Below are 25,489 nucleotides of genomic sequence, written 5' to 3'. Positions count from 1 at the left end.
CGTCATGTTTGGGCGATGATTGATGTTAAAAACGACCAGCGGGCGCGCGCATCGCTGATCGTTTTTAACCTTTTACTGCCCGATTTGCGGGCGATTACCAAGCGATAGAGCGATAACGACCGATGTTATCGCTCCATCGCTAGGTTTAATCGCCTAGTGGATGGGCAGCATTAGAAGTACATTCCTAAATTACAACACACAAAGCTTAGGGGCCCATTTATCAAAGAGTTTTATCATACGCAACAAGTTTTAAAACTTCTTGTGCGCTCCAGTCAATTGCAAATAAAGGGGACTAGGGAGAACATGCACAGGAATAGACACATGCAGTAGACTTAATAATAATAAAGTGTATTAAAACAATAATCTGATGCAAATTTTGATCCTTACTCTATAGAGACATATTATAACTATTAGTACTCCAAGATAACCACCACCCCAGTAAGACAGCATCCAGTTATGCTGAAATGTTTATGATGGATAAAGGTCCACTCGTTTTAGCACAATAAAATATAAATAATGATGTTCATTGCAATTTGCTGTAAAGTACTAGGAATGTATTCATTCCCATTCCCAGCTCGCCCTTCTCTCTTGTACGACGGGACAGTCTCATCCTACTGCAGAGAGCTTTTATTATTTGGGGTTGGGCGCATTCCGGGGAAGAGCAGCACCCAGCTTCTCTATCTCTCTCACCCATTGCACTCATTTGTAATCCTGAGGGTGCTGCAGAATTGTCGGTAAGTCAGCCCCTCCCAGCAGGTGCCCTCACCCCCCTAGTGTCGGACAGGGCAATGTGATGTCTGCAGGTGGCAGTCCCGCCTCTCAGTGCCCGGCCCCAGCCACTCAGGTGCGTGGTGACTGCTGCCCCCCTGCCCTTTCCCATAGCATATAAAGGGAGCCGCTCCCTGTCTCAGCCGCTCAGTCTGTCCTGCGCTCACACAGTACTCTCATTCCTCTTCTTACTCACTGTGCTCTGCCCGCAGCCGCCAACATGTCCATCAAGATGAGCAAAGTCACCTACCGCACCAGCAGCTCCGCGGCCCCGCGCTCCGGCGGCTTCAGCAGCTTCTCCTACAGCGGAGCCCCGGCAGCCAGCAGAGCCAGCACCGCGTCCTTCAACCTGGGCTCCGGATATGGAGGCTCTAGGTTCGGCAGTGGCTACAGGTCCGGCTATGGTGGGTCAGCAGGTATGGGATCCGCTGGAATCACCTCCGTCAGCGTCAACCAGAGTCTGCTTTCCCCCCTGAACCTGGAGATCGACCCCAACATCCAGATCGTCCGCACCCAGGAGAAGGAGCAGATCAAGACCCTCAATAACAAGTTCGCTACTTTCATTGACAAGGTGAGTCATCAGCAACTGGCAGTTACCCCCTGGCACACACCCTATAACCCCATGGCATATCATTCTACTCCAACCAACGCCCACACCACCATTCCCTTCCAATGTTGTACCTGCACACTGTTCCTAAAATATCGTGCATTACACCTGTCCTCATCAGTCCCTATTCAGTACCTTTAACGGAACCTCGGCACTCAGCAGAATGTTAAAATGTTGCCATATTCTTTATCGTTCATTATTTCCTGCCCTAGTGAATTAGAGTAACCTGCTGTAACCCTCCTCTCCCCCCCAACTTTCCAGACCCACAGACACACCCCTTCCACTCCTGGGCCGCATTCCAGACTTCGTGGTGGCTATTGACCTCCTCACCAGACAGCATTAAATTATAGACTCCCACCTCTCTCCGAGGAATCTTTTTAATCTCCTGGCTGCCAGAGAGGTCTGTCTGTCCACCAAGGCATTGGCCTGAATTTCAGTCCCCACTGGCAGGGAAAGGGTTAATGTAACAAGAAACAGTTTACTTCACTTTTTATTATTAATAATAATAATAATAATAATAATAATGTCCTTGTGTGATGTAGTTGTGCAGTTTATCTCTGTATTTTATTTCTTATGTGTCATGAATATTTTATTGTTATAACATTATGAACTGTAAAAAGAGTCACCATTGGTGAACTGTGCAGGGTAACAGCTGCTTCACCTGTATTAGTAACTTGCCCAGTGAGAAGCTGTACATGTCCTAATATAATACAGCCGATGCAAAGTTTCACTGATTTCTTTCTGAAATATATGGGAAAAAAATCCATTTATTTCTGAAACAGGGCTGCAAGGTACAAGAGGATGTTGTGTGCATGTAGTTTTACAATACTGTAAACTATTATTATTTTTTACATATCAACAGTCATTCATCAGCACTGTATAATCAGGGAAACAAAGCACACACCATGACCGTAATACGGTAATACACACCGGCCATACATTCTTTCATCATACCACCATGGGTTACATGTTTCAGTTTCTAACTTTCCATACATTCTCAGATTATCCATTCCTCCCACAGTGTAATGCATTCACCACAGACTGACTGTCCGGGACAGGCAGGATATACCAGATTAACCACTCCTTGCTTGAGTCCTCACTTTGTTAGAATGTCGTTGTAGTCACAGATTAATTTCTTTATCACTATTGTTGGTTTATGAAGTAGCAAACAAATGCTGCAGTATTGTACAATAACCAATGAAAAAAACACACATTTACCAGGGGCAGATAGGGGGTCTCATTCATCAACACGTTTTATCATACGCAATGAGTTTTGAATTCATTGCATATGATAATGGTGCTCCAGCCAATCAGCTCCTAATTTTCATCTGTTTGAAAAATGACAGTTGGGAGCTGATTGGCTTGAGCACCATTTATCATGCGCAACAACTCGTTGCGTATGATAAAACTCATTGATAAATGAGGCCCCTAGACCGCTCATGTTAATGTGGTTTTGCAGAGCAATCCCTACCCTTTCCTAATCTGGTTGCATTAATATACAGACCTCCTTCCCCCAAACAATTTCTATTTGTGTAGAATTGGACCCTAGATACGGGGGACCAACCCATATGAATGACCTTCCTGCTGTTCCTCATGTTGGCGTGCTGTACAGGCCATAGACAGGATCCAGTCATTCAACAATCAAGAGAGTGTGGAGCCCCTCCACTACTCTGTTACAGGAACCATCGACCAATAAGACTGATGATGGTTATGCCACTGTCATACCCAGTAACTGTGTGGCCGCACAATGCATGGCTGAACCTGATGACTGAAGGAAAGCAGAATATTCTCATTGTATTTAAAACAGAAATGGAGCTGCCGGGCAGAGGCCTTTGCCTGCCTTTAGGTACCAGGCACATGTATGTCTTGTGCCTCCATATGTTATATCTTAGTACCAGACATCACTGATGGCCTTCACTTCAGTGCTGTACATTATCTAGATATTTTAGGTATGACAATTGTCAGCCAAAGGGTTAAATTAGAAATGTATCAAAACAAACAAGAAAACATGTTAGCACAATTCTGCCGTTGCACATAATCCACCACAATATATTTATTTGCATTAACCGCAAACGGTTTGATATGTCATATATCATTTTATATCTCATATGGTTCCAGTTGTTGATCATAGGATTTGTGTCATGGCAGAACTAATACTAAATTGAGCCTGGCAGCTGCCACATAATCCTTTGTTACTACACCCAACTATCAGGTCTTATCTGTATCCTCCTGGACTCTCTCCCTATCTGTACTAGAAGGGAGGGGCACGTCAGGTGAATACTTACCTGTAGACATTACCTTATAGGGCAATGAGAGCTGCCTGCACCTTAGCTTTGCCCAGCTCATTATCATGTGCACACAGAGTAGTCTGTCACAAAGTACACAAACCCATTCCAGAGTGAAATGTCACAAGTCAAACAAACCTGGCACCATGCCCTGTGGCTCAAACTTCAATGTGATTTTCTTTTGTATTTATAAAAACCGCCACACAGGAGACAAATGCAGAGAAAATAGTGACAACATAAAGTACTACATAAAGTTTATAAATCACAAATTACTGTGTATAACAAGAAATACCAAAACACTTATGTGTAAACGTTTCCATACCTTGACAGAACATGAGATTTGCACATTAGCAAATGCTAATACAGAGTGAGAGATATTGCTCTCTGTTATCAGCTGTATCACGCTGGATATAGGCAGGCTACAATGCCTTTTAATCTGGTTTAGGAGCTGAAAATATTTTGTGTATGTAGAAAGAGAATCCATTACAATCACATGTTTATCTTAAGTGTGTGCATTAGCTTTTTTATATAAGAAAACTTGTAGTTTGGGGTTAATGATCCTTTAAGAACAGAATTGTGATTGTATTTCTGTGACTGTCTTTCTCCCAGAACAGTCCTCTGTTTATGTTATAATTCTGCCAGGAAAGTCACGGACACCTCATAATTACATCCTGGGCTGCAATCACAATTCTGTTGCCAGTGCTACCACTGGGAGCTAGAGCTACTGAGAGGAACAAAAGTATATCATTGTCTGTGAAGGGATGTGCCCAAAATATACTGCTTGAGAACGCCAATATGGTTTTCTGATAATCTGGCCACTAGGTGGGGCACTTCTATTGCAGTCTGTGGGATAATAATGTTTGCTTTGAAAGTGCTTGGGCAGACTTCTTTATATGGATGATATATGTATAGAAATCTATGTATCAAGGAACATTTGTAGAACAATACAGTGAATATAAACGTGCTAACTTCCCTTTAATACCATAGGCTATTTTATTTATACAAAAGAGGTTGTTCAGCTTTTGTGTACATTTCATTGTTCCGCAAACCAGCTGGGACATTACATTAGTGCCAGTATAATAACAGGGACTCAAATCCAGCTTCGCAGGCCAATTAAAAATGCCACCTATTGTTACAATTCTATGACATTCTATTTAATCTGGTACATCCCACAAAAGGGCTACTGCTTACAATTCTTTACATTGAAAACTGTATATAGTATGTATATTAATGGCATTACTTAAGCCCTTAAAGTCCTCTGCCAATGTACTACTGTGAGACAATTGGGGTGGGTGTACATGGAAACCCCATCCAGTATAGTACATGATAAATTCCTTTAAGGTGTGGCCAGTTAGGCTGTTTTATGTCAACTCTTATTGAAATCTATGAGAATGAATGGTAAATGAGGCCGATAGTGGCTGCATCTGACTATATACACTGACCATGCTAATAGTGTCTTGTAAGACGATATTGTGACTCAGCCTAATTATTGAAAGTCTGGATATTTCATATTGAACCACACAAATAATCTTACTGGTAGGCCTGTGTATGGCCAACTCTGGTGTATGGGAACTTAGCTCATGTTCTTTGTAGCTTTGATCTTAAGTATTTGGCTTCATGCTTAGTATAAAAGCAGAGAGATAACGTTACAATATTATAGCATCTATTAATGAAAGCACTTTATATCCCCTATTGTAGGTACGTTTCTTGGAACAACAGAACAAGATGTTGGAAACCAAGTGGAACCTTCTCCAGAACCAGAAGACCACCCGCAGCAACATGGATGGCATGTTTGAGGCATACATCAACAATTTGCGCCGGCAGCTGGACACTCTGGGTCAGGAGAAGATGCGCCTGGAATCGGATCTGGGAAACATGCAGGGTCTGGTAGAGGACTTCAAAAACAAGTGAGTTCAAGCTAGTTTTACTTCATATTTACAGGTGACTGATACACGGTGCAGGCAGCCATTTTGTAATCTGACCAAATATGAATGGACCTGCGATTGCACTAATTCTTAGTGAAGTGAAAGTCTCTTTCTTGGCTGCTTCTGCTATGTGCATGCTGATTGGCCACAGATTTGTAACTCATGTAAGACTGCTTAAAACCTAAACATAAAAAGTAATACTTTAATTTAGTTTGTGGTGTATATATAAATACTGACAAGCCAGGTGCCTCATTGAAAAGCATACGCGGTACTGAACGTCTTCCAATTCTTTGTGTAGATGCCCTTATGAATCTTCCATTATCTGCTTACTTAATGGTTCCTTATACTTCCAGTATTACAATGCACTATATTTATGTAGTAGCCACTGTTTCCTCTAAGGTGATCATGCTAAAGTATGGTTAAAAAAAGGCTGAAAATAAAGTGAGATTAAAAAAAACATCACGATGCAGGGTTGCACTAAACAGGATATTTTTGACAACCCTTCAAGGGTGGAATTCCTAATAGATGACGCTGTGTCTCACAGATAAGAGGGGTAACACAAAATAGCTAATCTCTATGGGCATTTTTATTAAGAGTCTGGGAATGGCATCAAACTTCTATATCTCCATTTATGGTGATTGGTTGGTTCAGCATTTGAGCAGGGCGTAGAGGGTAATGAGGGTACTTAAATATGCCCCTTATAATTATATACTTAGAGCCGTATTCAATTTGAGCGGACCCGTGATACTTTTCCACCTCCCGGACTTTTCGCCTACATCGCATGTTTTGCAGGCGGAAAAGTATCGCGCGCGTCCCCGCGTATCCCTGTATTCAATTTGAAAGTACGCGAAAACAGGACCCGGCGAAACTTAAACAAGCGGAAAGTCCTGTCAGTTTGGGGAAATCAGCCTGACACCCCCCAAAATATGCTCTGACATGGGGGTTAGCTATGGTTACCCCCGATTTGGCTTGCTGAAGGTATTTGGTGTTTTTAAACGGGCTCAATAGCTGCTAAATAGCGTTTTGGGGTACTTGAAATTGGGTCCAGCGTATTTTAAAGTTGCTAAAGTTAAGTAAAAAAAATCGTGAAAAATCCACCTGCCGCAAGCCCCTGCAATGAAAAAAACACAGAGTCTAGTTTGCTAGTTTTTAACTTTGTCCCACAACATTTTTTTTTTCGCCCCCAAATTCAGCGTGATTTTTTTGGGTGTTCTTAAGTGTTTTTTTTTTTTAATTTGACGCACTTTACCTTTGGGGGACTATCAAGGCTGCACCCAAAACCCCAATACTGCACCTTTTTCCGCCTGCTATTCGTAGGCGAAACTCTTCCGCCTATTACATTGCATTGACTTTCCGCCTAGGCAGAAAGTCTTTCAAATTGAATATGGCGATACTTTTCCGCCTGGCGAAACGACGTCATCTGCGAAACTTTTCTGCGGATTCCGTCTTTTCGCCTCAAATTGAATACGGGTCTTAGGGTGCATACACACCTGTACGATATCGGCACCATTTGGCCGATTTAGCAAAATCTGAACGACAAATCAGGCATATCGTGCAGTGTATATGCTCAATTTGCGCGTACCCGTGGTCGCGTACGATATCGTGCGATTGCCTGTGCTGCACAGTCAATCATACGATATCGCATGTGAGCCTGTACAAGTGAATGAAGGACGGAACAGTGATTGTTCTGTCTTTCATTAAATCTTTCAAGTGTGTACCGGCAATCATGCGATGTCCAGGGTGAAGGCAAATCGCCCTGAACATCGGCACGATTGCCGGTCGTTTAGGTGTGTACCCTGCCTTAGTTGTGATTAGAATGCAGAATCAGCAGTTCAAACCACCAGTGATGAATTGCTTGTCTGCATTATAAGGAACCAGAGACAAAAAGCCTGCTAGCATACAAGGTGCACTCTGCAGTTGGGGGTCTGTTTTATTATGGACGGCTTACCGGGAGCTGCCATACAATTTTTAGGCTATTATCTTTCACTAATATTTACACATTTAAATCCGTGGGTGGCCATTTACTGCACCTCTCGACTTTCGCCCAGAGGGACAATTTTGATTAAACCTGGCCCTAATTATATAACTTCTTTATATTACAAAATATTCCTATCTGCATCTGTGCATGTTGTGCTTGGAACTGACATATCAATAAGACCAGGCAACTCTATTAGAAAGCTTGACGAAATTAGAAAAGTTCTATAACCATAAATGGACTGTAAGTAGCTGGTGTAGAGAACAGCATATCTGGAAACATCATATTAGAGAAAGTTCTGCCAACTTTTATACAGCAGAACATTTTCATCTTAAAGGGAGAGTTTCCCTTTCACGTTCCCCTAATTCCTATTCCTATATTTATACTTTATTTCACACTACAGATTCTAACGCTTTTATGTTTTCTACAGATACGAAGATGAAATCAACAGGCGGACTGAAATGGAGAATGAATTTGTCCTGCTTAAGAAGGTGGGAATGGTTTTAACTTTTTTTTTCTATACTAATATAATAAGAATGTTCTGTCTGTCTGTTTGTTCCAAGTTGCAGCAAAAACGACAATCGATTTTCATGACAACATCATTTTGTAGTGGGGACTCCTAGAAATAATCTTATCACGATCCGTCAAGTCAAAGATGAGCAATGACAAAAACAATTTTTATTGACATCACCAAAGCAAGAGATAGGTGTTGTACAGCCGGTAAGGGGTGGGGGGAGAGGTGCTCTGGGCCCGCGTTCAATGGAACAGGATAGGCTACATAGCAATCTGTGCACAGGGCACACAGTGACATTGGTGTGAGTGGTGGGTGAAGGTGCTGCCACCAGTCTGTATAACGCCGCTGGTCACATGGGCCATTCCTACGACAGGGCCTCTATGCAAAGCAATACACCTAGAACACCTCCAATAAAAAAATGTTGGCAGCAGTGATTTCATCATGGGTGAAGCCGAAGGCAACAGCTGGTTTACCATAAGTGTATACGCCATTGTACTAACGGTGGACATCTTGTCTGTAGGATGTGGATGAGGCTTACATGAACAAAGTGCAGCTGGAGGCAAAACTGGAGGGTCTGACAGATGAAATTAACTTCCTGCGCCATCTGTATGAGGAGGTAAGAAATAGTTGTGTGAATGCTGATAAATAATGCACATCATAAAGAGAGGCAAATCACACAATAATGTGTTTCTATGTTTTCCTGTAGAGTTTCCCATTTAGATTGTTAGCTCTTCAGGACAGAAAACACCAATTTTCCCATTACTGTCAAACAAATTCTTTTACACTTGCCATATTTCCCTTGTCTATATCTATCTATCTATCTATCTATCTATCTATCTATCTATCTATCTATCTATCTATCTATCTATCTATCTATCTATCTATTCATAACACCACAAAATGAGAAGAGTTAGGGCAGGATGTAGTAAAGGGATAATGTAGACACAAATCCCAAAACTGCAGTTTTCAGAGTGTTGGCCGCATTTCCCATATGTACTAAGCCTTGGAATGTATCACCTTCCGGAGCTTGAACCCGATAGCAATGCCATCTATATCATTACCCAATAGAAGCCTATGGGCTTCTCTTCGCATTTTGCACCAAGAGAGATCCAATCAGATCCCTCGCAGCATCCCTCGCAGCGCACGCACCATATGACACATGCGCAAAAGGACTCCCTGGTCATAAATCCGGAAGTCCTGTCATCGCAAAGGACAGCTCTTTTTGGAAGTGCTGTCCTTTGCGATTTTAATCCCAATTCTAGGTATATACCGGCGTTATTAACAGCGGTATGTACCCATTAAAAGGTGGGATATACCGCATTCAAAATGCGATGCATAGTACATCCCGTCCTTTAGGGAGTGTTTTAAGCCATTCCCTAGTGACAATATGAACATAGGAACTCCTATTATGGAAAAGTGATTAATGGGAAGTGCATTAAATGGCAGCTTCAGTCAGGGTTTTACCTACTGTAAATTGCAGCTCCCTGAAGTCACTTGCAATTAAACACCAGTAAATGTCCTTTTTTTTTAAAAGAAAATATATTGAATGATTTATTATATGTATATATTATAATGTAAGTGTTCAGTAGTTGAGGTTTTCCAGCCTTGTTTATGTTCTCACTCAGTATGTCTTGGTCTATGCAGGAGCTCCGTGAGCTGCAGTCTCAGATCTCTGACACTTCCGTTGTGCTATCTATGGACAACAACCGAAACCTTGACCTGGATGGCATCATTGCTGAGGTCAAGGCTCAGTATGAAGACATTGCTAACAAGAGCCGTGCTGAAGTAGAGAGCATGTATCAAATAAAGGTGAGTCTGAGACGTAAATGTGATTTGTTCAAAAAAATATTATAACTAATGACATGTATAGTTATGGCGAGCGCCCATTTTAAACTGCTCATGCACATGCATCGCGGTGCGTCTGCGCTAAGACCCAACTGCAATCCAGCGCGTATCACTTACCTCCACGCAGGGTGACTGACAGGAAGGCACTGTTTGGGGGGGAGATGGTGGTGGTAAAAACGCACGCATGTAGCCAACGTTTTAGGGGCGTGTCGATGTCTGCTGCGATCCCGTGGTTTCAGCGCCTCAGGTCAGTTAGACATGCTACGTAGCCTTAGAGTCACTCGAGCCGTCGATCTTCGGAGGATCTGCGCATGCTCTGCGAATGTGTATACAGTTGCTGTGTCTTTTGCAATGGCTCCGGCGGACGTCTCTATTCACTTCTGTGCGGCTGCTGCACTTTCTCACATCCGCAGCCTGCAAAATCGCAGCTGCGATCGGCATAGCGTACAACTTGGAATCAGGCCCACAATCATTAAAAGAAGCGGGGAAAGGGTGTAATATGCAGGAGTCTACAGTGCAGGGAATCTGTTGATGTCAATAGTAAAATATTCTTTATGTAGTATATTACAGAGTAGATTCTGCAGGTAGTGCTCACTGTGCTGTTAATCCGGAAAATCATGCAAATGTTCTTCTCATTCATTATAATTAATCAGCTGAAGCTATTAAGCTTCAAAACGTACAGGTTTAAAATGACACCAAGCGCAAAATACCTCAGTCTACTTGTGAATCGATATTGGTTTTGTCTCCAAAATGGCTGCCGTCATTGACATAGCTTACTTTAAAAATGTAATTTTGCACTGAAATATATTACTAATGAATTGAGCCTGAACAGTTTGACGTTGACCTTGCACTGTCTTGTTTAGCAGATAGTTTTTTCATGTTAAAGTTCCTTTTACACGAGACGGATCACCTCATTGTTTTGCTTAGTTTGAGTTGTCCACATTTTTAGGGGATGTAGTCAGGCTACCGGCGGTCGGGATCCGACACTGAAAGCCCGACATGGACTAAAGATAGGTGTCAAAATCCCGACGCCTATCATTAGCCCCACGACAAAATCCTGAGGCCCGGCACACCAAACGAAGGTTAGCCGAGTGTCTTAGGTTGTAGCCGCGGGGGGGGAGGAGGGTTAGGTTTAAGAACCCCTGGGGGGACAGAGTTATGCACCCCCCGAGAGGGTTAGGCTAGGGAAAGGGGAAGTTAGGGTTAGGTGCCACTAGGGTGAGGTTAGGGATAGGTAACCCCCGGGAGGGTTAGGTTTAGAGTGCGGGAAGGAGGGGTTAGGGTTAGGCACCAACGGGGGGGAGGTTAGGGTTAGGCACTAGGGGGGAGGTTAGGTTTAGGCACTAGGGGGGGAGGTTAGGTTTAGGCACCACTAAAGTGAGGGTTAGGGTGCCTACCAGCCCCAGTCGGGATTTTGATCTGTCAGTCTTCCACTGTCTGTATTTATTTGATCCAGAGGCTATTCAGCTGCCGGGATTACATACCGATTCCCACTTTTAGTGGGTAGGATAAAACAACATGTAGCCAGATAATCAAAATATTCACGTAGGCACTTAGGGACAGGTGTACTAAGCTCTGGAAAGTGATAAACTACCAACCAATCAGCTCCTGTCATTTTTCAAACACACACTGTAAAATGACAGTTTGGAGCTGAGTGGCTGCTAGTTTATCACTTTCCACTTTATTACTTTCCAAAGCTAAGTACAACTCCCCCTTAGTATTTCAAGAGATTGGAGTGCTAATCTTAGAGATAGGGACAGTAACATTTCCAATCAGGCTGCCCGAAGTCCCCTTGGAGAAGGTTGTGTTTGCTACGGTGGGCCTTGATTCAATCCCCTCCTTCTCATGGATCTGCTACTGTTTTGTGTATGTGAGGGGACAACATCAGATTTGAAAAATATAGTCCCCGTAGGCTTCTCTGGGACTGCGATGTGGCCACATGCACCAAGCTCAATTTTCCAGAACTTGTACTCACTAACTAACTTTATGAGTAAATGGTATTGTCTACTGAAGCCTATGGGCTTGTTTTCCGAAAAATCAGTGCTAGGGGCCCCCCTATGTTACTAGCGAAGGCTGATGGCCACGCATGTGCATTTCAAGTGTTGAGTCCGAAACTTGCAAGTGACTGTATCGCTGGGACAGCTCTATATAGGAACAGCTCTCCCCGAATATTTGATGCATTTCGGAGCAAGTTAATGCCGGCAAGCATGCAAAGACGGGCAGATGATTGCAATTTAATTGCGATAAGTGAGTAATATGGGAATGGCAGTGGTATGAGGAGGCAAATGGAAGCAAGTGGGAAGACACAGACTGAGCATTTGATAGTGGAAGCAGCAGAGTAGTGATGTGAGGATATGATGTCTAATGTACCACTATTTAAAATCTAGTTAATGCATTACATTGCTTTGTATTATTTTGTATTTATAGTACCAGGAACTTCAGGCTTCCGCTGGGCGCCGTGGTGACGACCTCAAAAACACCAAAACTGAGATCAGTGAGCTGACCCGCTACATCACTCGGCTGCAGTCTGAGATCGATGCTCTAAAAGCACAGGTAAGTCCTTTGACACTGAGATCTGCAAGGGTCAGGCATGAGTACAAACTGTCCACCAGAACCCATAGGCTAGACAACTTGTGTATTAATCACTTCACGATAGAGAATATTTTAGTTGTTTACTGTACATCAGTCCCTGCGCCAGTGCAGCTTACAGTCTATGGGGGAGATGTATCAAGCCTTGGAGAGAGATAAAGTACCAACCAATCAGCTCCATACTATTTCATGACACTTGTACTGGACACCTTTACTAAATACATTCTATCAATCATTAATTATATTGCACAGACATATTATTCAGCACTTTACTTATACTATGTATGTATACTGCTGATATTTCTAATTGCAAGACTCTTGTGGGACATAGCAGGAGGCAGTTTATGCAAACTCTTGTTAAAGAGGATGTTGAAAGACCTTAAATAGCTGTAAATGGGGATTGTGTATGTAATTTTCTTATCAATTCTTGCAGCGTGCAAACCTTGAAGCTCAGATCGCAGAAGCTGAAGAACGTGGGGAAATGGCACTGAAAGATGCCAGATCCAAACTGGCCGAGCTGGAGGCTGCTCTACAGAAGGCCAAGCAGGACATGGCTCGCCAGCTCAGAGAATACCAGGAATTGATGAATGTCAAGTTAGCTCTGGATATTGAGATCGCCACCTACAGGAAGCTGTTGGAAGGAGAGGAAAGCAGGTAATGGATTGTGACATTTAAGTCTATAACCTAACGCTGCTACTTTCTACAGAAATAGTTTTTAGATTTGACACGATCTTTATGATCAGTTAAATGGAACAATATTTCTATGACTTACGAATAGTCAAAAATAGTGTTATTGATTGACATATATATTATTGTAGTGGTGCTGTTTTTTCTTTTAATTACAACTAAGTTATGTTTAGGTTATGTTTTGATGCATACCTTATGTCAATTTTGAGTTCTTGTTTTTTTTTCTTTTCAGGCTGGAGTCAGGCTTTCAGAACCTTAGCATTCAGACCAAGACAACCGGTTACTCAGGTAAGCTATTTTTTCTTTTTATTTATATTGGAAAAATTGACATTGAATACAGCCTAGTTTCTTCTGCAGCTTCAAGTACAGGATTTTGATAGCGAGGTTGCACTTTTTCTTTTCTTCAAAATAAAGGTCTTTACATATATATAATATTTTTTTTTTCTCTTTGATATAGGAGTTAGCAGTAACTACAGTGGTGGACTGTCCAGCGGATTTAGTGGCGGATACGGCAGCGGTTTTGGTAGCGGATTAACCAGTGGCGGATACAATGTCTACAGCAGCTCCTCCCCTCTGGAAACATCCAGAACCAAGCGCAGCGTTGTAGTGAAAACAGTTGAGACCAAAGACGGAAGAGTGCTGTCCGAGTCCTCAGATATCTTCACAAAACCATGAGCATGTTCTCAGCTGAAGCACGACGCTGTCCCACAGCCAGGATTCTTTTACAGATGAGCCTTCAAGGCAGAAATCAGGACTATTGGGGTAGATGACTAAAATATTTTCCCAAATTTACCTTGGACATTTTTGTAGACCTGGAGCAAGCTGCCTAGCTTGTGCCTTTAACATGGCACCTGCGCTAGTGACAGTAAACGGTGCTATCCCAAATGATAGAATAATATTGTTTACCTGTTTCTGAAAGTGGGGTGACGGAAGAAACGAAACCAGTGATAAGAGAGGATGATTTACTGCGGTACCCATATCCCCAACATCTTGTACTGATTCCCTCTTAGCAGGCTCAAATGAAGGCAGGCTTGGCTTTCTGTGGACTCAGCTGTGCAGTCTCCACGTCCTTTCTTTCTTTCTCTGCTTTCTGTGCAATTCTCACACCAAACTTTTGCAAAATCAGAGCTGAGTACAACCTCTTGCAATTGTGCCTTATCACCCGTCCTCACTGGGTGGATACTGGAGGTGCTCTTCTTGTCTTTCAGCTCCCATAACTCTATTAATAAACAGTTATTTGTTTAAGAAAAGGGAACATGTCTGTTTTGTTTCATTGCATTACTAAACATGTTGGTCCTTACATTACATTCTTTACATATCGGCTGTACAAGAAAATGGAGTTGTCCAACAAATATCTAGTTTTCAAAAACTTCTTTGTCAAGTAAATATAAATGACTGTAAAATATTTAGATCAAACAGAAACATTAATGCTGTGATTGACAAAAAAAAGTTGAAGCCATGCAGGCTCGCACTTATTAGTGCTTACTAGTTGCTCTGAAACCTGTCCCTGTACTTGAATCGTTACTTGACATTAGTAGATATGCAGGACCAGTATATTGCTGGCACACAGGGTGGGGTTTCTGAGTACCTAGAAACCCCCCTAAATTACCATAATCAGAGCCCCCCCCCCCCCCCGCGTGACGTAATGCCTAATTGTGTAGATTACCTGGCTCTGCCTCCAACAAGAGCTGCTGTATTGTATCTTTCCTTTGAATGGAAGTGTGAGATATATACACATATACTTTATATAATGATAACCCCTAGCAAATCCCGCGTTTGACCCTGAGTGTTCATGGTCTCTGTCACTGTGGTAAAGTCTTATTCTGCAATGGAAGGTACCACCTTCCAAAAGGCAGTGGTTGTGCTACCTTCTTCCTCTGTCAAGCTGTTCCCTGTTACCATAAAGAAGACAGCCACTTAGATTGTCATATGAGGCAATAGTAATAATAATACTTTTATTTATATAGCGCTTTTCTCCTAAAGAACTCAAAGTGCTATACATTTACAGTACAAAATACAAAATAAGCTTAAACAATAGAGGTTTAGGTTCCTGCTTCTCTGCAAGTATAAATTGCAAGGTAAGCAAGGGGAGGAATCCACAGCAAGGGAAGGGTAAGGCAAATATTCCACTTAAGAGGAGTTATCCTACAAATATATCAAGTGTAATTCCTCCTTAAAATAGTGTGAAGCTGTGTCCCTGGTAATGCTAGAATCACCAGGGGACGTGGCCAAGCAGTGACATTTAGGGCCAATAGTGGACAGATGGGGAGAGAGTCATCAGAGCTGAGGAAGCTGTGTTCTCTCCCAACGTTAAGGGGTGCTGGTCATGGCGGCTGACATAGAACACCTAAAATGTACAATGGAGTATACAAGGAATCTACCTATGCCAGGATGGAGATTAATTACAGGTTGGTGAAAGAGGGGGAGAGTCTCCATGCACAATAGCCTACAGCAGGCAGGGAAGGAAGGTCACAGAAGCATGGTGAACACATGAGTGTTGGTCTGTTCGGCATGTTTGCAACTACTACCTACGGCCAGTGCAGGAGGAATGAGAAGATGTACATCATAATTTAAACACTGCAAGGTAAGATGTGCTGGAGTGGAGGTATAGGAGTGTAGTTAAGGTTCAAATGCTTGAAATTAACAGATGGTTTGGTGTCCAACTTATTCCAACAACTCATTGTGCTGCACTGTATGAATATCTGGTGACTTTGCTATTAAATCTGCATGTGCAGAGACCTCTTGTGCACCCACACTCATGGGCTAGCCTGGGCAGAGAAGAGTGACCGAGAAGAGGAGTACTACTTACACATGCACCTCACAACACGTGCTCAGTGACAGAGGGTTACATAAATAAGAGTAGCATTCATTTAATATCCATCCTATGTGCTTCTGTGATATTTACATTGTGTTGGCCACTGTAAGTCTGAGATAAACATTTTCACTGCACCAGTGTAATTATCCTGTGGTATTAAAGCTGCACTATTACCTAATAATATATTTTATCCTCCCTTTAGTAAAAGCCTGAGGACTCCTCTGTGCAGCCATTTTAGCTGGTAGCAGGAGGACCAATCACATCTGCAATCATATTTAATACAACTAATGTCTCGGAACCAAACTTTATGATAATTCGAATTTGTGTATTTTTTTTTTACAAAGCTCCAGAATTAAAAAAAATGTACTTCACAGTTATTTTCTACACAGTTACAAATAAAGTAGTCTGTTGCAACAACTCAGATCGTAACTTGTTTTTCAAGTATAGTTTAGAAAATTAAAGCAAACTTATGATTGGTTGCTGTGGGCTACATTACTTTCTGCATAGTTAGATGTAGAACAGCTTTCATCATTATCTCCCATTGTATATAGAGTATAAAAAGAAGTAAACGTGGTGTTAATTACATTCTCAAACTACGGCAGCTAATGTTATCAAGCAATTACTGAGAACATTCATTTTTTTCTGACTATAGTAGTGGAACCTACCTGGCCTACCCAAACTGGGTGCTGTGGTACCCTGAGTTGCCGCGAGGAACTTGCAGGGGTGTTACACAATGCCGCCATCTGCGGGTACAGCCCGAGCTCAGAAGGGGGGCCTGCAGGATGCAGATGATCCTAACTGCTGGGATCATCAGTGCTCTGCGGCCCCCAAGGCTCCCTGACAGCGGGCCCGCACTCACACTGTGCAGCATGGCACACGCACTCCACTCAGACACATTTTTTTTTTTTTTTAACTGCATTTAACAAATATATATATATTTTTACAACTTATATTTTCTAAAATATAATTATATTTATTTTATGTGTGTAAATAGTAATATATGTGTGTGTGTATGATGTGGGAATGTCTGAATGAGGAGAGGTCTGAGGGGCATGAGGCACATGTTAGTACTGTGGAGGAGGGCATCATATCATGTGCTTGCTCTGAGCGCCAGGGCACCATGCAACACCTCTGCTTCCACTGGGTTGGAGGCTGGAGGTAGGATGAGGAGGGCCTACCTGTCTCATTTGTACTGAGCCCCACACATTGTGATGGTAGCCGTGGTGTCATAGGTTGGTAGATCCAGGACCAAATAAAAAATTTTTATGGTCTATATGCAATAGGCAAAACCAGAGCTGGTGACTGCCAATAACAAAATATGTGGGCAACAGAAGCACAACCCTGTCCGCCTCTACATAACTGAACCTAAGGATGACATAAACACAATTAACTTTACTATAGTAATGATTGCAGAATTTCTTAATAAGAAACGTTTGGCCTAGGGGCTCCCCAAAGGTCAGCTCTTATCGCAAGAGCTGTCCTTTTGCGATACTAATCGCATATGTTAGTACATATGCAATTAGTAAGGTTGCGGTGACTGGTGGTAAGTACACCGCAACCTTAGTACATCCCGGCCTTTGTGTTGAGGGGTGAGATATTTCAATTAACTTCATGGGATGGCTGTTGTTCCTACAAATACTTTTTACCACTTTCAGATTGTTTTTCTTCACATGTTTTTGGAAGTGGCAGATATAGAATGTCAACCTAGACATTTATTAGGATGTCTCTTGCACCAACCAGCTGCATTTTATACAAAAAAACATTTTTTATTCACACAAATAGCTGTGATAAAAACAGTAAAATATAAATACAAATTGCCCTTTCATGTGCCGTAACATACAAAGATACTTCTATAAACTAGTTCTGAATTTCAGTGGAGACCTGAGTTGATTAAGCGCTCAGGGGTAAATAGTATACCACCAAACAACATGAACATCTGTATAAAGTACCTACCTTAGCTAATGTGGCACTTTATAACCTTGGCTCTGGCAATGGGTATTATGGCATACTTACCTGCTTGTCCATAACACTGGGTAGTGCCCTGGACCCCCGGAAATTGGGAGGATCTATCACATCCCACAGGTCTGTCGGGAGGTGGTGGAGATGTTAATGCTAGGCATAATTTCGCGCTCCAATAGTTCATGGGCCACCTTTGTTGTATTGGTTCCCAAGAAGGGCCCAACAACACAGTTTTTCATAGATTACCACCAGTGACCAAATCTGATGCCTATCTTTGACCCTGGATTGATGTGTTGTTAGACAAGTTGGCAAGAGCAAAGTACATCTCAACTTTTGATTTGAGCTAGGGGTATTGGCAGACACCAATAAACCCTGAGGCTTAATAATGGTTTGCCTACATCACCCCATTTGTTAGAGTTCAAGACCATGCCATTTGTGTGTGTGAGAGGCATAGAGTGTACGTCAGCGTGTGTGAGAGAGAGTGTGCATCAATGTTAGTAAGAGGCACAGAGTACGTGTCAGTGTGTGTGAGAGGCACAGAGTGTACGTCAGCGTGTGTGAGAGACAGAGGACCTCATTCAGAGGTGGTCGCAAGAAGCGATCACTCTCTCTGAATGAAGGAGGGCGCTTCTTTTTTTTTGATGCGGCCTACTGGTCGCTAGCTAAGCTGTGGGCTATCACCAGTGCTTAAAGTGGTCCTAGAGAAGTGGGGGTACTCACCCTCCTCCTCTCCCAAAAAATGACAATGCGCGCTGTAGGTGCGCATTGAAAAAGGGTCGTGGCTACCAAAAGAAAGGGGCGTGGCCATAAAATAAATGGGCGTGGTCACACAATTGTATTCCCAATTCAAATTACACCACTCAGTAGCACAATCTTGATTCACCCGATTCACATTACACCACATAGTAGTGGCCCTTATTCATGTATGACACACAGCAGTGCCCTTTTTATACAATGCCCACAGTAGTAGTGTCCTTTATACAATGCCCACAGCAGTAGTGCCCCTTATGCAAATGCAATGTCCATTGTAGTGGTGCCCCTGATGCAGTCACCCCAGTAGTGGTTCCCATTATGCAGTGCCCACAGTAGTGGTGCCCCTTATGCAGTGCCCCCAGTAGTGGTAGTGCCCTGTTTGCAGTGGTCCCAGTAGTGGTAGTGCCCCTTATGCAGTGCCCCCAGTAGTGATAGTGCCATTTATGCAATGCCCATAGTGATAGTGCCCCTTATGCAGTGCCCTCAGTAGTGGTGCCCCTTATGCAGTGCCCCTAGTAGTGGTGCTCCTTATGCAGTGCCCCTTTTCAGTGCCTCCAGTAGTGGTGCCCTTTATGCGGAGCCCACAGTAGTGGTAGTGCCCCTTGTTCAGTGCCCCCAGGAGTGGTGCCCCTTATGCAGTGCCCCCAGGAGTGGTGCCCCTTGTAGTAATCCCCCCATAGTAATGCCCCCAATAGTAATGTGCCCTCAGTAGTAGTGCCCCCTAAGTAATGCACCCTGTAGTTGTGTCCCCTAATGCCCCCTGTAGTTGTGCCCCTTATTAATGACCCCAGTAGTAGTGCCCCCTAAGTTGTGCCCCCTAAGTAATGCCCCCAGTAGTAGTGCCCCCTAAGTAATGCCCCCTGTAGTTGTGCCCCATGAGTAATACCCCCTTAGAGTAATGTCCCCTGTAGTTGTGCCCCCTGAGTAATGCCCCCCAGCCCCGTATTGTGAAGCCGATAAAAAAAGAAAAGAAAAAGAAAACTTAATACTTACCTTACGTCCCGCTCCCGCGTCCACTGCCATCGCCTGGTCCGCTGAGCTGCTCCTCTGAACTATGGGATGTGCCTACGTGCTAGTGGAAATGGACAGGGCGGAGCAGTGGGTGACTGAACTGGAGGCCCATGACACCTATAACTAGAACGAACATCTTTAGAATCGCAGAGTGTGATTGTAACCTGAAACAGCTTTATGTAATACCATACAGCCATGGCCAAAAGTTTTGAGAATGACACAAGTATTGGTTCTCACAAAGTTTACTGCTTCAGTGTTTTTAGACCTTTTTGTCAGATGTTACTATGGTATACTGAAGTAAAATTATACTGAAGTAAAATTACAAGTATTTCATAAGTGTCAAAGGCTTGGTTAAAAGGCAGCATCATGATACACGTCACTTGATGGGATTTCACACTGAAGTGATCGCAGTGCTTGCGGCAGGGTATAGTCAAACTCAAGCGCTGCGATCGACATCCGATGGTGCTTGATGTACCAATGTTTTCAAGCACTTCCAGGAGATGATGTGCACAAGTGGGTGTCTTATGAATGGCTGGTGGCTAATGCCTTGCCGTGCGATCGCCTGCCTTGCTGGGCGTGCGCTGGATTTGTATACACTGGGAGCGAGCGAACGCCTCTAGCGAGCGTGTCTGTATGAGCTCCTAAGTTCATTGTCATAGTGGAACTGCATTTAATTGCAATTCATCTGATCACTCTTCATGACATTCTGGAGTATATGCAAATTGCCATCATAGAAACTGAAGCAGCAAACTTTGTGAAAACCAATACTTGTGTCATTCTCAAAACTTTTGGCCATGGCTGTACACGTGATAGAAGACTGCGTGCGAGAAGTGAGATGGAGGAGCGCCGAGATGCTGTATTAATGGGGCAGTTGCATGAGAAAGCACTGTGACAGAGAATTAGAAGAAGACAGTGTAATACCTGAGCTGCAGCGTAATACCCAGAGCAGGGCAGATAATTACTACTATAATAAAGGTAGCAATGCATAACATTATGCCATGTCCTTTGTGGGATGGCCACGCCCCTACCATTGATGGCAATACCTATAGATGTGCCCTCACACATCATTGTTGCAATCACGCCAAACAGCCCCTCTTGGCACGCCAGGTCCCGTGTGACTTTGCTAGTGCTGGACGTCTTTTTTTTTGCTGAAAATGCATTTTAGTCGCAATACAGTGTGACTAGTGTGCACCAGGAGACCGCACTGTTTAATCTGATATCTGTGCACGACTGAGTCTCTGATATACAAGGTTTGCAAATCACATTAATCTTTGCAGTCTCCTGGTGCATCCTAGTGGCATCGCAATACAACTACCATGTTTCCCCGATAATAAGACCTACCCCGAAAATAAGACCTACCCTTAATTTTGTAACCCGGTCCAAATTAAGCCCTACCCCGAAAATGAGACCTACCTGAACTCATTTTGAGCTGGGAACGCTGCAGAGCCCAGCGTTCCCAGTCATGCAGTGCGCGGGTGACATCATGACATCACCCGTGCGCTGAGGATCCTGTGCGGCTGCGCCTGCTGGATCATGTTAGATCCAGTCAGCGCGCAGGTGAGAGCGATATCCCGGACGGCGGCGAGTCAGGTAAGTGCACTGCAATAAGGGACACTGCTACAGGGGGGGGGCTGCATAAGCGGCACTTCTACAAGGGGGCCTGCAAGGGGGGGGCATGCATAAGCGGCACTTCTACAAGGGGGCCTGCAAGGGGGGGCATGCATAAGCGGCACTTCTACAAGGGGGCCTGCTAGGGGGGCATGCATAAGGGGCACTTCTACAAGGGGGCCTGCAAGGGGGTAGCCTGCATAAGGGGCACTTCTGCAAGGGGGGGCTGCATAAGGGGCACTTCTACAAGGGGGCCTGCATAAGGGGAACTGCTGTCAATATTAATTAATATAAGACCTACCCCGAAAATAAGCCCTATGGTGTTTTTTTTAACAAAAAAAAAAATAAGACAGTGTCTTATTATCGGGGAAACACGGTAAGATGATCCTTCTGCTGCATTTCCCTGGTGACTATAAAACATCAGGAAAGACATCCAGGGCGCGCAACGTTAAATAGACCCTCCGTGCTATCTGCTATTAAATGCGGCAGTGATTAGCTTGCATAGCACTTTAGCTAACAAATGTCAGAGTGTATGTTGTGCTGATGTATTTATGATACTGAAGCCAGGCCACATATATCTAATCTGTGTCAAACAGTCTCCGTGCAGCGCACCTCTGATGTCGGGATCGGCATTACTGAAGTGCCACCTGCACTTTCTCTCTGATATCTCCGTGGACTTACAAGCTTCACGTGTTGTTTGCTATTACAACTGATCTTATTGATATTATAGTGATTTCAAAAGGATGACATTTCCTCAGTTTTAACACCACATCATATACTGTATACATGTCACGGAGGGAGGGTCCATTTAATGTTGTTATACTAATGACTCTTTCCACTCTGAGATAGCAAAAAACGCTGTGTTAATGAAATAATTACAACTGCATATGGCCTCATATAGATCTACAAAATATAGCCATATGAGCTAGTATACCATAGGAGGATTGAACGTTAACTAGCATTATCACTGAAGATAACATACTATACAGAGATAAATCCAGGAAATCGATCTTTAAATTTATAACAGCTTTAAGCTGCTGCACAAAAAGATTGGATTCCTGAGATAATAATAACCGGCTTTCACCTCAGATGTAGAATGCTGGCAACATGAGTATCTTTTTCCGAACCAATTAATGGTACAATTGAGTTTTTGTAACATTTGATGATAGGAGATACTATTAATATCAGCTACCAGTCAAAACACACTGGGGCTATCAGTTAGGAATATGGGGGTCATTCAGACCCGTTCATGAGCAAAGGACGCTCGCAAACGGGTCGATGTTGCCCCACTTCGCATGCGCACGATGGAGGGAGCTCTGTCGTGCGCATGCGCGAGACCCGGACTGCGACAGCCAAGCTGTCGCTCCGGGTCTCGCACCAAAGGGGGCGTGCTGTCGATGTTGATTGACAGCACGCCCCCTTTGGTGGGCGTGCCGGGGGCGTGCCTGCCGGACGGAGGCGTTCCCATGGGAACGCCTACCGTCTGAAGCCGGCCCCACTGACATCACTAGTGATGTCAGTGGGAGTGATTTTGGCTCTGATAGAGCCAAAATCACTCCAGGGCTTGCGGCAGCGAGACCCTACCGCAGGGTCTCCGTCGCAAGCCCGATGGTCTCGATGGTCAAGACCATCGCAACCATCATCATGGACGCTCGCTACATACCGATTCCATGTGGCAGCTGCTTGCACATGCTATGTGCTTGCTCTTCTCTGCTTTCTGCTCCTCGTTGGTGGCGGGGGTGGTGACAGGGACAGAGAAGGGACGGCGCATCACAGCATCGCATGTAATGACGCTGCCTCGGCATCACTGATTACTGTGAAACATGCACAGCGGTGGTTCACTAAGTGACATTTCCTTGGGGGGGATGCGGTGGTTCACTAAGTGATGTTTCCTCGGGGGGACGTGGATAATCGAGCAGACTCCGGAGAGGTAACTATTATTTTGTTTTACTTAGTAAAGTGCTGGTCGGCGTGGTCCCTTTTTCAAATTTAGGTAGTTGGTGCTGTGGTCCCCAAGTGCTTTGGTTTTGTAACCATCCAGACTCAGGGCCCCTTGGAACCTCAGGGCCTGGGACAGGTGTCCCCTTAGTTCCCCGCTGCTCCTGTTGTGGTGCTGCTGTAATCCGATCGAAGAGAGTACCCGCGCATTACTAGACAGGTGTCTCAGTGTTTCTGGGACATGTGTGTACAATAGAGACAAACAACGAGGATGGAAAAATGAGGATTAATACATATAATGCAGATTCAAGAAAGGTATAATGAGATTGATTCATATTGGAATAAATATTTGCAATGACTGTGTACCAGTGGCAGATCTTACCTAGGGGCTGTGAGGCTGCAACCCCCCCAGTAAAATCATCCACATCAGTGATCCAGTGTAGTCCATGACTGCACTGGCTTCACTGTGACTGGAGGTGGCTTCCCATTGGAAGCGCCACCTGCCAGTCACACTGAAGACAGGCAGCCCCAGGGGGAGGTGTCTCCTGCCCCTGGGACTGCCAGTCCTGCTGCATCCAGCAGAGAGCGCGTGTCAAACTTAATGACCTAAGTAATCTGCTCTGCCCTTCAGGCAGCCCTAACGGGCATCTCGGGGCTGCAAACTATGCAGCTCCAAGAAGCTGGTGTTATGTATGTGCATGCGCAGAGCCACTGACACTCACGCGCATGCGCCGGTCCTGATGCCTGCCAGAATCATTGAGCAGGAGCGGGGACCCAGGCTAGCGGCAGCCCCCCTCAGGTAAGAGAGCAGAAGCCGCTGCTGAATTGTATTGAGATGTGCGAATGATAAGGAATGGGGCTATACATGGGAATACTGTGTTAAGGGGCAAAATTTACCAAGCGCCGATTTTGGTCAATTTGGTGTTTTCTGTGATATCCTGATGATTATACTAAAGGTAAAACCGATGGCAAATCACATGAAAAATCCAACTTTAGGTGCCAATAGATGGCATTAGATGGCATTAAGTCCATTGGAGCAAACATTGAATCCTTTTCTTTGACACCAATATAATTCCCGGATTTACTAAGCCACATGTTAAAAAAAACCAATACAAGCCATTGAAATATCGCAGCTCAATAGTAAAAAATAATAGACTTGGCTGTGAGTGGTGTATTTGCCCGAAGCACTGCACAGAACAGCATTATAACTTGTTCCAGTTACCAGCTAAGGCCCTTATTCAACTAGAGGCGAAAGGTCATGATCGGCAAAAAACTTTCACCGAAGCAATGTTTTCACCACTTTCCAAAGTATCGCTCTCTTCAATTCCAGGACGATTTCGCATGTGCAAAAACTCCATAGGCAAAAGCAGGTCAAAAAGTTTCTCCACCCAAAGGCAGCAGAAAAGATGTGCAAAATCCCTATTTCTGTGCAAAAAGGGGGGGGGACTTGGTTCAGAACCATTTGGGCACCCCCCCTAATGACTAATTAGGCCGCAAAAAATTATCTTAAAACCCCCATGTCAGTTTTGGGGTGAAAATTTTAAAAGTGTTTGAAAATGGGTTTTAAGTATTGGGTCGGGTATTTTGGGGTGCTGTATGGATGGGTCAGATGTTTTTAGGGTTGCAGAAGGCTGCAGAAGGTGTATTTTTAAATGATTTTTCTAATACACTTTAGAGACACATACATATGCTAGGACCCATTTTAATGTACCCCCAAATTAACTATCACAATTCATTTTCTCCAAAAAAAAAAGCTTTCTATCATTCATCCACACTTTAGCAAATATGCATATAACAGCCCTTTGACGCAATTTAAAAACCCAAAATACTTTTATTAGGGCTATTAATAAACTTCTATATTGATTCCCCAGGTCAGTTAGGCTTTTTAGGGGGAACAGACTGATCTCCCCAAAAGAACCTGTCCTTTTCGCTATTCACTGCATTCGAACACATATGCGTTTTCGCCTGTTTTACAATTGAATTGGATGAAAAGCGGGAGCGCGCATTGTGTAAGTAGGCGAAAATATTGCTGATCTCTCCTTTTCGCCACTAGTTGAATCCGGCCCTAAGTATTTGCTTCACAGCATTCTGCACCTGTCCATTTAACTGCTCAGTAATTGCTTCACAGCATTCTGCACCTGTTCCAGTCCTGATACACTCCTGCAGCCTGCCTCAATTGTGTTCCTGACACCTAGTTGTAAAGTTCCTGC

General features: G+C 43.8%; 1 protein-coding gene and 1 long non-coding RNA gene across 2 annotated transcripts in view; one reads left to right on the top strand and one right to left on the bottom strand.

Moving 5' to 3' along the window:
• LOC148527342 (uncharacterized) overlaps positions 1–1,577 on the bottom strand; it is a 37,482-nt gene extending 35,905 nt beyond the window's left edge. The window contains exon 1 of the long non-coding RNA XR_015878036.1: positions 1,511–1,577. This is a non-coding gene — a long non-coding RNA (uncharacterized LOC148527342). The remainder of the gene's footprint in view (positions 1–1,510) is intronic.
• On the top strand, positions 908–14,450 carry KRT8 (keratin 8). The gene is made up of 9 exons (XM_088469145.1): positions 908–1,339; positions 5,359–5,567; positions 7,991–8,051; positions 8,595–8,690; positions 9,719–9,883; positions 12,347–12,472; positions 12,942–13,162; positions 13,428–13,483; positions 13,653–14,450. The coding sequence occupies exons 1-9, from the start codon at positions 989–991 to the stop codon at positions 13,868–13,870; spliced, it is 1,503 nt and encodes a 500-aa protein (XP_088325271.1). The 5' UTR covers positions 908–988; the 3' UTR covers positions 13,871–14,450.
• Positions 14,451–25,489: the final 11,039 nt, after the last annotated feature.

The sequence above is a fragment of the Taudactylus pleione genome, unplaced genomic scaffold (genome assembly GCF_031769625.1).
Source record: "Taudactylus pleione unplaced genomic scaffold, aTauple2 ptg000089l, whole genome shotgun sequence".
Lineage (NCBI taxonomy): Eukaryota > Metazoa > Chordata > Amphibia > Anura > Myobatrachidae > Taudactylus > Taudactylus pleione.
The sequence above is the reverse complement of the archived record's forward strand: the minus strand, read 5'-3'. Positions and strand labels throughout refer to the sequence as shown.